At 61.9% G+C, this 13,172-nt stretch overlaps 2 protein-coding genes across 2 annotated transcripts in view; one reads left to right on the forward strand and one right to left on the reverse strand.

Moving 5' to 3' along the window:
- Nucleotides 1–13,172, forward strand: part of LOC128980004 (scavenger receptor cysteine-rich type 1 protein M130-like) — a 245,430-nt gene that overhangs the window by 192,145 nt on the left and 40,113 nt on the right. The window lies entirely within an intron of this gene.
- LOC128980001 (uncharacterized serine/threonine-protein kinase SBK3-like) lies at nt 6,497–8,766 on the reverse strand. Its single transcript, XM_054398425.1, has 4 exons — nt 8,595–8,766; nt 7,756–7,958; nt 6,780–7,171; nt 6,497–6,689 (listed from the first exon to the last, which is right to left on the reverse strand). Exons 1-4 carry the CDS (start codon nt 8,764–8,766, stop codon nt 6,497–6,499), a joined length of 960 nt encoding a protein of 319 aa, XP_054254400.1.

The raw sequence follows: 13,172 nt of genomic DNA on the forward strand, positions 1-13,172 counted from the left end.
GCTCCCGGGAGGCTCACAGCCAGGGCTCCTGGGGGGCTCACAGCCAGGGCTCCCGGGTGGCTCACAGCCAGGGCTCCTGGGGGTCTCACAGCCAGGGCTCCCGCGGGGCTCACAGCCAGGGCTCCTGGGGGGCTACTACACTGGTGGCCTTCTGGGCACACACTGGCTCACAGTCACCCTCAGGTCCTTCTCTGTGGAGCAGCTCTCCAGCCACTCCTCTCTAAAACTGCAACACTGAAGGGGGTTGTGTGCCCCAAGTGCAGCACTCAGCTCTTGGCCTTGTTGAACCTCATCCCTTTGGCCTCACCTCATGGATGCAGCCTGGCCAGGTCCCTCTGCAGAGCCTCCCAGCCCTCCAGCAGATCAACTCCCACCCAGCTTGGTGTCACCTGCAAGCTGACTGAGGGAGCCTCCATACCTTCACCCAGATCATTGCTAAAAATGTTAAACAGGACCGGCTCCAGTGCTGAGCCCTGGGGGACACCACTTGGACATGGGGGACACAGGGGACATGGAGGCAGGGGAGGACATGAGATGTATGAGGGACATCACAGGTAGGGGTGACATTGGGTGCAAGGGTGGCATTGGGTGTGGGGGTGGACATTGGGTACAGGGCGAACATGGGAATGGGAAGGATATGGGGGGACATAAGGGGCAGGAAGGACATGGGGTTCAGGGGGAACATGGGAATGGGAGGGATATGGGGGGACATAAGGGGCAGGAAGGACATGGGGTTCAGGGGAACATGGGAATGGGAGGGATATGGGGAGACATAAGGGGCAGGAAGGACATGGGGTTCAGGGGGAACATGGGAATGGGAGGGATATGGGGGGACATAAGGGGCAGGAAGGACATGGGGTTCAGGGGGAACATGGGAATGGGAGGGATATGGGGAGACATAAGGGGCAGGAAGGACATGGGGTTCAGGGGGAACATGGGAATGGGAGGGATATGGGGGGACATAAGGGGCAGGAAGGACATGGGGTTCAGGGGGAACATGGGGGACAGGGAGGATGTGAGGTGCAGAGGAGACGTGGGGTACAGGGGGCCATGGGGAGCAGAAAGCACACAGGGTGCATGGGAGTCTTGGGGCACAGCAGGGGCATGGGATGCAGGAGGAGCATGGGGTACAGGGGTGGCGTTGGCTGCAGGGATGCCATGGAGTGCAGAGGTGACATGGGGTACAAGGAGAGAATGACAGTGGCTGGAAACCAAAGAAGGATCTGGGGGTGCTGGCTGCCAACTGGCTGAGGATAAGCCAGCTGTGCCCAGGTGCCCAAGAAGAGCACCAGCAGCCTGGCCTGGAGCAGCAATGGTGTGGGCAGCAGGAGCAGGGCAATGGACTGGGCAATGGTAAGGCCACACCTCAAACACTGAGATCAGTTTTGGGCTCCTTACCCCACGAAGGACATTGAGGGCTGGAGCAGGTCCAGAGAAGGGCAACAGATCTGGGGAAGGGTCTGGAGAAGAGGACTGGGGAGGGGCAGCTGAGGGACCTGGGGTTGTATGGTGTGGAGAAGAGGAGGCTGAAGGGAGACCTTATTGCTCTCTACAGCTCCCTGAAAGGAGGCTGGAGCCAGGGGTCACTCAGAGACCTCTGTACATGCAGCTCCAAGTTACTTGTCTCATTGGTAAATTGAGGTTCCCCTCTGGACAGGTCCTGGGCAGCCTGATCTGGTGGAGGATGTCCCTGCTGACTGCAGAGGGCGTTGAACTGAATGACCTTGGAGGTCCCTTCCAACCCAGACCATTCTCTGTCTGGATGATCCTTGCAGCTCCTATCACAGAATCATTAAGGCTGGAAAAGATCTCTAAGAACATCAAGTCCAACCATCAACCCAACATCACCATGTCCCCAGGTGCCATGGCCACAGGTTTCTAGAACACCTCCAGGGATGGGGACCCCATCCCTGGGCAGCCTGCTCCAACCCCTGACCGAACTGAAGTGTCCTACAACCGGAGAACCTGCGAATGCCAAGTTCTCGGTTTGGACACCAGAGGTCCGTAGAGGATCACAAACGCTGCTGGAGTCCCACAGCTACCCCTGACCTGCAGCTGGAATGTATCACAGCACGTTGGAAGGGACCTCCAGAGATTATCCAGTCCAAGCCCCGTGCCAAAGCAGGGGCACCCGGGGTAGTCGGCACAGGAATACATCCAGGCAGGTTTTGAAAGCCTCCAGAGAAGGAGACTCCACAACCCCCCTGGGCAGCCTGCTCCAGGGCTCTGTCACCCTCACTGTAAGGAAGTTTCTCCTTATGTTGAGCTGAAATCTTTTGTGTTCAGGCTTGTCCCTGTTGTCCCTTGTCTTATTGCTGTGCACCACTAAAAAGAGCTTGGCCCCTCCACTTGCCCCCCACCCCTCAGCTGTTGAGGGACATTGATCAGATCCCTCTCAGTCTTCTCCAGGCTTTCCACCCCCAGGGCTCTCAATCTCTCTCCCCAGGGGAGATGCCCCCAAATCACCCTGGTGACTCTCCCAGCAGCTCTCTGTCTCTCTTGAACTGGGGAGCCCCAGACTGGACACAGGATTGCAGCTGTGGCCTCAGCAGGGCAGAGCAGAGGAGGAGCAGAACCTCCCCAGCCCTGCTGGCCACACTTCTCTTGCTGCCCCCCAGGACCCCATTGGCTCTCCTGGCCCCAAGGGCACTTTGCTGTCCCATGCAGAACTTGCTGCCCACCAGCACTCCAAGGTCTTTCTCCATGGAGCTGCTTTCCAGCAGGGCATTTCCTGACCTGTCCTGCTGCCTGCTGTTATTCCTCCCCAGGTGCAGGACCCTGATCTTGTCCTTACTGAACTCTTTGAGATTTGCCTGCAGCCAGCTCTCAGCCTGGGCTGTGGGAGGTGTCCATGTCCATGGCAGGGGGTTGGAGCTGGATGAGCTTTGAGGTCCCTTCCAGCCCAACCCACTCTGTAGGTCAGCCTGGCCTTGAACACCTCCAGGGAGGAGGCAGCCACAGCCTCCCTGGGCAACCTGTGCCAGTGTCTGCCCAGCCTTACTGTCAGGAATTTCTTCCTCCTCTCCAGACTCAATCTGCCCTCTCCCATCTCAAAGCCTTTCCCCTCATCCTGACACTCCCAGCCCTTGTCAAAAGTCCCTTCCCAGCTCTCCTGGAACTCCTTCAGGTACTGGAAGGCTGCTCCAAAGCTTCCCTGGAGCCTTCTCCAGGCTGCACAGCTCCAGCTCTCAGCCTGTCCCCACAGGGGAGGTTCTGCAGCCCTCTGATCATCTTGGTGGCCTCCTCTGGAGCCTCTCCAGCAGCTCCAGGTCCTTGTGCTGGGGGCTCCAGAGCTGGAGGCAGTGCTGCAGGTGGGGTCTGAGCAGAGCAGAGCAGAGGGGCAGGATCCTTCCCTTGCCCTGCTGGCCACACATCTCCTGCTGCAGCCCAGGCCATGGGTGAGATCCTCCTCACCCAGCACCCCAAAGTCCTTCTCCTTCAGGCTGTTCTCCATCCACTCTCATCCACATGGTGCTTGTCCCAGCACTTTGTGTCTCAGAGGAGCCTTTCTTGGAGAGCAGCAAAGGGCACTGCCCTCACCCAACAGCCCTCCAGGCATTCAAACCAGCACTAAAACAGACATGGGGAGGAACATCTGGAGCTCCACCTCCCCATCCCTGGAGGGTTCCTATGCAGATGTGTTGCTGAAGGATGTGGTTTTGTGGTGGCCTTGGCAGTGCTGGGGTCATGACTGGACCTGGTGGATCTTTAGACTGGGTATTAGGAGAAGCTGTGGATGTCCTCTCCCTGGAGGTGTTCAAGGCCAGGCTGGATGAGGCCTTGAACAAGCTGGGCTGGTGGGAGGTGTCCCTGCCCATGGCAGGGGGTTGAAACTGGTTGATCTTCAAGGTCCCTTCCAACCCAACCCATTCCATGATCTCAAAGGTCTCTTCCAGCCTAAAGGATTCTGTGGTTCTCTGCTTTTCCTCACCTGGAAAACCCCAGGAAGCTTGGGAGAAATTCAGCATCAGTCTGCAGGACCTCACCTGGGAGACAACTCCTCTGGGATGGGAGAGTTTCCCACCCCCAGCCACAGGACCACCACCCTCCTGGGGTTGAGCATCCCCTTGGGCTGTGGTTTGAGCATCCCCAGGCTTCAGTTCAGGATGGGCAGCTCCATAGGAGAAGCCTCCTGACTGATGGAGCTGGCACTGGGCACACCCCCAGCTGGCTTTGTGCCCCCTCCAAACACTTAGGGATCAGAGAACCATGGAATGGTTTGGGCTGGAGAAGCCCTCTGAGATCATCAGCTCCAACCCTCAACCCAACCCTACTATGGCCACCAAACCATGGCCCCAGGTGCCATGGCCACAGGTTCCTTCAACATCTCCAGGATGTTCACTCTGCCACCTCCCTGGGCAGCCCCTGCCAGGTCCTGACTGCTCCTGCAGGACAGAAACTTTTCCTCGTGGCCAACCTGAACCTCACCACCACAGAGTGATGAGAGGCAGGACCCCCCCTGACTCTGCTGGACCCCTCCTGACTCTGCTGGACCCCCCCTGACTCTGCTGGACCCCCCCTGTCTCTGCTGGACCCCCCCTGACTCTGCTGGACCCCTCCTGACTCTGCTGGACCCCCCCTGTCTCTGCTGGACCCCCCCTGACTCTGCTGGACCCCCCCTGTCTCTGAGCCTGCCTGCCCCTGAGGAAGAGAAGGAGCAGGATTCAGGCCTCCAGCAGAGGGCTGAGAGGAAAACATGTTTAAAAAAAAAAAAAAAAAAAGGCAAAGCAGCAAAAAAAATTTATTTAAGCTTCAGCATCTGAGCTACTTTCCCCCTCCCGGGGTGGTGTGCAGGAGGTGGATCTGCTGAGGGTCCCCAGGGAGGGATGTGCAGAGGCTCTGGGGAGAGGTCCCAGCAGGAGGCTGCAGAAGCTCCATGTTCCAGAGCAGAGCTGTGGGATGCTCAGAGGGCTGCAGGACAGCCCCAGGACGCTGCCTCCCAGCAGAGCCCTCCCCAGGCACAGGGTGGCACCGAGCTTGGGTGCCAAGGCTGCTGGGGCACTGCTGCTGTCCTCCCTGCTGCCAGCAGCTCCTGTGGGAGAGCCAGCAGGGAGCAGATGGCTGCCTGAGCCCCAGGCAGGTGTTTGTGCAGCCTCCAGACCATGACCTCAGTCCACAACCTCCCCTCCAGAGCCTGCCCAGTCCCTGCCCTGCTGGAGGTGCAGAACTGAAGCCAATTTTGTTGTGTGTCCTCTCCTGCCCACCCAGAGCCCCCCCAGTTTGCTGCTCCCATTCTGTCTCTTCACCCTCCTGTGCTACCAACCAGCTCACAGCCAACTCTCCCTGGTGCCCCCTCCCACCCTGCCCATCTCTGCCCACAGCCAACTCTCCCTGGTGCCCCCTCCCACCCTGCCCATCTCTGCCCACAGCCAACTCTCCCTGGTGCCCCCTCCCACCCTGCCCCTCTCTGCCCACAGCCAACTCTCCCTGGTGCCCCCTCCCACCCTGCCCATCCCTGCCCACAGCCAACTATCCCTGGTGCCCCCTCCCACCCTGCCCATCTCTGCCCACAGCCAACTCTCCCTGGTGCCCCCTCCCACCCTGCCCATCTCTGCCCACAGCCTGCCCACAGCTTTGGCAGGTCCTGACTCCAGTCTTAGAGATCCACCTGGCAGCTCCTCCCAGCCCCCTCCCTCCACAGCAGAGGTGCTGCAGCCCTTGGATCATCCTCATGGCCTGCTCTGGACCCTCTCCAGCAGCTCCAGGTCCTTCTTGTGCTGGGGGCTGCAGAGCTGGAGGCAGTGCTCCGGGTGGGGTCTCAGCAGAGCAGAGCTGCAAGCGCTGAAGGCTTCACACCACAGCTCCTCAACCTGCAGGGAGCTTCTCTCCCTAATTACAGCAATTAATCCCCGGGGAGGCTGTGGAGCATCTTCCCCAATTAACCTTCTCAGCCCTCAGGTGCAGGAAGGAGCTGGAGGCCAGAGGAGCTCCTGGGTGCCTCTGAGCAGCTTCAGCCTCTGCCTCCATCAAGGTCTTGCAGCAGCCCTCGCAGGGTTCCTGCCTCGATCGCTGCTCCCCTCCTGCTTCTCTCTCTCCTGCAATCCCAGCACAGTTCAGGCTGGAAGGGACCTCTGGAGCCCATCTGAGGCCAAGTCCCTACCACAGCAGGGAGCATCCCAGGCTGCTTCTGCTCTGGGCTGCCTTGGAGCATCTCAAGGGTTGCTTGGGTGGAACGATGTCACCAGCAGCAAGGGACAGCAGCTGGCAAGGGACTGGGGTCTGCAGCTGCAGGTTTGGGGTCTCCAGCTGCAGGTTTGGGGTCTCCAGCTGCAGATTTGGGGTCTCCAGCTGCAGGACTTGGGGTCTCCAGCTGCAGATTTGGGGTCTCCAGCTGCAGGTTTGGGGTCTCCAGCTGCAGGACTTGGGGTCTCCAGCTGCTGCCCAAGGTGTTGTTTCTCCTTCCCATGTTTGCAGCCTTCAGGCTTGGGATAGGGACCCCAGACCCTCGTGGGGCACCCCTGGGGACACCACCCCCAGGCTGGAGGGGAGCTGCTGGCTACCAGCAGGGGGCCAGGGCACTGGCAGGGGGCATGGGCACCCCATCTGCCCCACCCCTGCCCCCGCTGCCCCCAGGGCTCTCCTCGATGCCACCGCTCAGGGCGGTCTGGGGGCTGCTGGGTGGCACCTCTGTGGCACTGGCAGCTGCCAGCCAGGGCAGGGCCAGGTACTTCTGCACCTCCATGGCAGGGCTGCGCCGGTCGGGGTCCAGCTGCAGCAGGCGCCGGAACATCTCCAGCCCCCCAGAGCTGAAGCTCTGCCAGGCTGCTGGCACCCCCTGCCCCTCCAGCCCCTCCTGCCAGGTGCTGAAGTCTTGGAACAGGGGGTCAGAGCTGGCAGCCAGGGCCCAGGGGAAGCAACCTGTGCAGAGGCAGAAGAGGAGGACAGCGAAGGCCCAGACGTCCAGGCTGGAGTCCAGCTCCAGCGTCTCGGAGCCCTGCAGCTGGCAGAGCTCAGGGGGGGCATAGGGCAGGGTGCCAGACATGGCCCCCACGGGCGAGCCCTGCACCCTGGTCAGCCCAAAGTCGCCCAGCTTCACCCTCTGGCACTGGGGGTCGAAGAGGAGGACGTTGTCCAGCTTCACATCGCGGTGCACCAGGCCGTGGCTGTGCATGAAGTCCAGGGCCTGTGCCAGCTGCCGGGCACAGCGCTTCACCAGCTCCTCTGCCAGCCCCTCCTGTGGGCAAGGGTGGGACAGTCACCCCTGGCACAGCCTGCCCGGAGGCCTGCCTGGCACCAGTGAGTTGCACTTGGCCCCACGGCAGCCTGCGGTCACCTCCTGTGCTGCCAAGGGTCTGCTGCCACCCATGGCACCACCGCACACACTGCAAAACTGCCCTGGCACCTCCTCCCTTACCTTCCCTCTCCTCCCAGTCCCCATCAGCCCAAGGTCATCTATCCAGCCCTGGGGTGAGCAGCGCACAGGTCCCTTACCCACCCCGGGGCTGAGCAGGGCACAGAGGTCCCCAAGGGGGCACAGGGGTCCCTCATCCACCCCGGGGCTGAGCAGGGCACAGGAATCCCCAGGGGAGTACAGGGGTCCCTTACCCACCCCAGGGCTGAACAGGGCATAGGGGTCCCACACCCACCCTTGTGTCAAGCAGGGCACAAGGGTCTCCAGGGGGCGCAGAGTTCCTTTACCCACCCCGGGGCTGAGCAGGGCACAGAGGTCCCCAAGGGGGCACAGGGGTCCCTCATCCACCCCGGGGCTGAGCAGGGCACAGGGATCCCCGGGGGGAACACAGTTCCCTCACCCACCCCGGGGCTGAGCAGGGCGCAGAGGTCCCCGGCGGGTGCCAGCTCCTGTGCGAAGGCGAAGTGCGTGGTGGTCTCGAAGGCGAGGGGCAGTGCCCGCAGGCAGGCGCCGTGCCCGGCCAGGCAGCGCCCGATGCAGTACTCCCGCAGGAACCCTCGCCGCGAAGTCTTCTCCTTCAGCAGCAGCTTCAGGACCACCGCTGAGCCTGGTCGCGGAGGGGAGAGCCCCAGAGAGAGGGGCGGCCCCGGCTCAGCCCCGCTCGGCACCCCCGGGGTGCTTTGGTTAGAGCCAGGAGGTGGCATGGGGCGGGGGGAGGTGGTTTGGGTAGAGCCAGGAGGTGGCATGGGGTGGGGGAGGTGGTTTGGGTAGAGCCAGGAGGTGGCATGGGGCGGGGGGAGGTGGTTTGGGTAGAGCCAGGAGGTGGCATGGGGCGGGGGGAGGTGGTTTGGGTAGAGCCAGGAGGTGGCATGGGGCGGGGGGAGGTGGTTTGGGTAGAGCCAGGAGGTGGCATGGGGCGGGGGAGGTGGTTTGGGTAGAGCCAGGAGGTGGCATGGGGCGGGGGGAGGTGGTTTGGGTAGAGCCAGGAGGTGGCATGGGGCAGGGGGAGGTGGTTTGGGTCGAGCCAGGAGGTGGCATGGGGCAGGGGGAGGTGGTTTGGGTCGAGCCAGGAGGTGGCATGGGGCAGGGGGAGGTGGTTTGGGTCGAGCCAGGAGGTGGCATGGGGCAGAGGGAGGTGGTTTGGGTAGAGCCGGGGGTCGGCTCGGGTAGGTCGCGGTGGGGCCGCTTGGGGAGCAGGGGACCCTCTGCCCACCCACCTCCCCCCTGCCCCGGCACCCCTCACCCCCACCGCGGGGCTCCGTCAGCACCACTCGCCCGTAGGTGCCGCTGCCCAGCTCCTCCAGCACGGCGTAGTGCTCCTCCAGCTCCTGCCGGGGCACCTCCTGCCCCGTGCGAGCCATCAGCCGCTCCAGGAACTCTTCGTTGTCCTCCTCATCCTCATCTGACTCCTCCATGGGCCCTGGCTGCGGCCGAGCTCCCCCCAGCTGTGAGGCAGCAGCAGCCTGGTGGCCCCACGGCACCCACTGGGGACATCCCAGTGCAGCCCAGTACTGGGTGGGCCATCCCAGTTTAGCCAAGTTCAGCCTGGTGCAGCCCCAATCAGTCCAGCCCAGTTCAGCCCAGTCCAACCCACTCAACCCAGTGCAGCCCAGACCAACCTGGCCTGAAGCATCCCAGACTAACCCAGTTCAGTCCAGTCCAACCCACCCAAGACCAATGCAGTCCAGCCTTGTGCTGTCTAATGCAGCCCAGACAAGCCTGGGCCAGTCTGATTTAGCCCAGTACATCCCAGTTCAGATCAGTTTAGCCCAGCCCAGCCCAACCTATTCTAGCCTGGTCCAATCAAGCCTAAACCAGCACAGTCAAGCCCAGCACGACCCAGTTCAGTCCAGTTTAGCCCAGCCCAGTCCAGTGCAGCCCAGCCCAACCCATTCTAACCCAGTCCAGTCAAGCCTAAACTGGCATAGTCAAGCCCAGTTCAGCCCAGTCCTATACCAGCAGGGGATGGGGACCTCAACCTGCCCATGTGGTGGAGCTGAGGACCCCTGAGGGGCTGAGCACCCCTGAGGGGCTCCCTCTTGGGCCCTCACACAGGAGGGGGCTCAGTCCCACATCCAGCCCAGCTCAGCCCCACATCAGCCCCCAGAGGAGAGGCCCCAGAGCCTCCCAGGGGAGGGACAGGAGATGCTCATTGTGCCCCACATCCCCCCATGGATGGGCTCAGGGCTCCCACCTCCCACTGCACCTTCCCCCACTGATGTGCTCAGGGTTCCCTCTCCCCACCCCACATCCCTGCTGTGATGAGCTCAGGGCTCCCTTCCGCCACCCCATATCCCACCCCACATCCACCCACAGACAGGCTGAGGGCTTCCTCTCCCCACCCCACACCCCCCAAGATGGGTTCAGGGCTCTCTCTTCCACCACTCATCCCCCATTGGATGGCTCAGGGCTCCCTCTCCCTACCCCACATCCCCCTCTGATGGCCTCAGGGCTCCATCTGCCACCCCACATCCCACCCCACATCTTCCCTCTGATGGCCTCAGGGCTCCATCTGCCACCCCACATCCCACCCCACATCTTCCCTCTGATGTGCTCAGGGCTCCCTCTCCCCACCTCATCCTCGGCCCTGAAGCAGGGCCCTGGACGCTTCTCCTCTGCACCAGTAGCTGCAGCCTGGCCGCAGCGAGGTCAGCAGCAGCAGCAGCAGCACCTCCAGGTGTGCAGAGCTGGGACAAGCACTTTGTGTCCCCTCCCCCCCCCCCCTCCCAGGCCCACCCCTCCCGAACTGCCGTGGGGCTGAGCCAAGAGGACCATGCGAGCAAGCCAGACGCAGCGGGGCAGGGTCGAGTGTCCCTCGGGGCTGGCTGGGGACAGCTGAGGAGCCCAGGAGCGCTGGGGTGGCCTCACCTGTGTCCCCCCGCGAGTGTCCCAGCAGGGCCAGGCGCTCCCAGGGCACTGCCGGCTGCCCCCCGGCCCCAGCCCCCGGCCCCAGGAGCTGTGACTCAGAGTTTCCTGCTGCCGGCCGCTGCTAATCTCCGCAGGGAACATTTGGCAGCCCCAGAGCCTGCCCAGGGCCAAAGATAGGCTGGAGCCTGGCAGTGGTGTGGACAGACGGACGAGGGATGGGGGGACAGACAGACAGGATGGAACTGGGGATGAGGGAGACAGACAGACAGGATGGAGCTGGGGATGGAGGGGACAGACAGACAGGATGGAGCTGGGGATGGGGGGACGGACAGGATAGAGCTAGGGATGGGGGGGACAGACAGACAGGATGGAGCTGGGGATGGGGGGACAGACAGGACAGAGCTAGGGATGGGGGGGACAGACAGACAGGATGGAGCTGGGGATGGAGGGGACAGACAGACAGGATGGAGCTGGGGATGGAGGGGACAGACAAACAGGATGGAGCTGGGGATGGGGGGACAGACAGACAGGATGGAGCTGGGGATGGAGGGGACAGACAGACAGGATGGAGCTGGGGATGGAGGGGACAGACAGACAGGATGGAGCTGGGGATGAGGGGACAGACAGACAGGATGGAGCTGGGGATGGGGGGACAGACGGGATGGAGCTAGGGATGGGGGGGACAGACAGACAGGATGGAGCTGGGGATGGGGGGACAGACAGACAGGATGGAGCTGGGGATGGAGGGGACAGACGGACAAGATGGAGCTGGGGATGAGGGGCAGACAGACAGGATGGAGCTGGGGATGGAGGGGACAGACAGACAGGATGGAGCTGGGGATGGAGGGGACAGATGGACAAGATGGAGCTGGGGATGAGGGGCAGACAGACAGGATGGAGCTGGGGATGGAGGGGACAGACAGACAGGATGGAGCTGGGGATGGGGGGACAGACAGACAGGATGGAGCTGGGGATGCAGGGACAGACAGACAGGATGGAGCTGGGGATGGAGGGGACAGACAGACAGGATGGAGCTGGGGATGGGGGGACAGACGGGATGGAGCTAGGGATGGGGGGGACAGACAGACAGGATGGAGCTGGGGATGGAGGGGACAGACAGACAGGATGGAGCTGGGGATGGAGGGGACAGACAGACAAGATGGAGCTGGGGATAGGGGGGGACAGACAGACAGGATGGAGCTGGGGATGGGGGGGCAAGCAGGACATTGCTAGGGGGAACAGACAGATAGGGTGCAGCTGGGGATGGGGGACAGGCAGACCAGGTGGAGGTGGACATGGAAGGACAGACAGACAGGTGGAGGTGGTCATGGAGGGCCAGAGAGGACACTGTGGTGAGTTAATTCCCCCAACATTAAATTGCTGAAGCAGCCCAGCTGGAGGCAACTGAAGCTGGCTTTAGAGGCACAGCTCCAAGGCCGGCCCTGGACTGCAATGAGCAGGCACCAGCCCCAGCCCCAGAGCTGTGCAGTCTATAAACAGCACAGGAACCCCCTGGACAAAACCAGGGAGCTGCAAATAGCTTCCCCACTCCCTGCCCCCTTCCCTCTACCCCCCCTGTGCACAAGGGAGAAGAGAAGGAGCAGAGAGTTGTTTGTTAGTACTTAGCCAGAACAGAGGGCACAGCCAAAGCCAGCAGGGAGCCAGCAGGAGGCACAACTTAGTCTCTCCCAGAGCCAGGAAGCCAAAAGGAGAGAGACTTAGGCCTGCAGAACCCAACTCTGGTAGCAGCCTGCCCAAGGCCACTGCTGAGCCCCCAGCAGTGGTTTCCTTCTCACACCCAGTGGTGATTTATTTCTGTTCTGCCACTTCCTGTTCAAGAGCTGTGGAAAACTTTCCAGGCACAGCCTGAAACGACCACAGACACTGCCTGGGGGGACAGACAGACAGACAGGATGGAGCTGGGGATGGAGGGGACAGACAGACAGGATGGAGCTGGGGATGGAGGGGACAAACAGACAGGATGGAGCTAGGGATGCAGGGACAGACTGACAGGATGGAGCTGGGGATGGAGGGGACAGACTGACAGGATGGAGCTGGGAATGAGACAGGACACAGCTCTATCCCCAGCACCATGCTCTGTCCATCTGTCTCTGCAAGCTGTCCTCCACACTGTGTCTGTCCATCCATCTCTATCCATCTCCATCAAACCATCTCCATCCATCTCCAACCATCTCCATCCATCTCCATCTCCATCCAACCATCCCCAACCACCTCCATCCATCTCCAACCATCTCCATCCATCTCCATCCAACCATCCCCATCTCCAACCATCCCCATCCAACTCCATCCAACCATCCCCATCCATCCCCATCCATCTCCATCCAACCATCCCCATCTCCAACCATCCCCATCCAACTCCATCCAACCATCCCCATCCATCCCCATCCATCTCCATCCAACCATCCCCATCTCCAACCATCCCCATCCAACTCCATCCAACCATCCCCATCCATCCCCATCCAACTCCATCCAACCATCCCCATCCATCTCCATCCACCATCTCCATCTCCAACCATCCCCATCCATCTCCATCCATCTCCATCCAACCATTTCCATCCACCTCAATCCATCTCCATCCACTCTCTTCCTCTCTGGGCTGTCCCATCCTGTCCTGTCCACCCTGCAGGCCACACCTCCTGTCTCTCTGTCTGTCCATCTCCATACTCTGCACCATGCAGTGCCCCACTCTGTCTGTCCTTCCTCCCAGTGCTTCCCCTCCATGGTCTCAGCCCAGGGGTGGCCCCAAGCCAGGAGAAGCTGGCCCCAGGCTGAGCCTCCTGGGCCACTGTCCTCAGCCCCAGCCATGCCCAGTGCCCAGCACCATCTCCCCCCTTCACCATCTCCCCCCTTCACCATCTCCTTTCCACCACCTCCCCACCACCATCCCCATCCCCTGTGCCCCCCCTCCCTGTCCCCTGTCCCCTGCCCCCTC

Source organism: Indicator indicator, unplaced genomic scaffold (assembly GCF_027791375.1).
Source record: "Indicator indicator isolate 239-I01 unplaced genomic scaffold, UM_Iind_1.1 iindUn_scaffold_53, whole genome shotgun sequence".
In the NCBI taxonomy this organism is placed as follows: Eukaryota; Metazoa; Chordata; class Aves; order Piciformes; family Indicatoridae; genus Indicator; species Indicator indicator.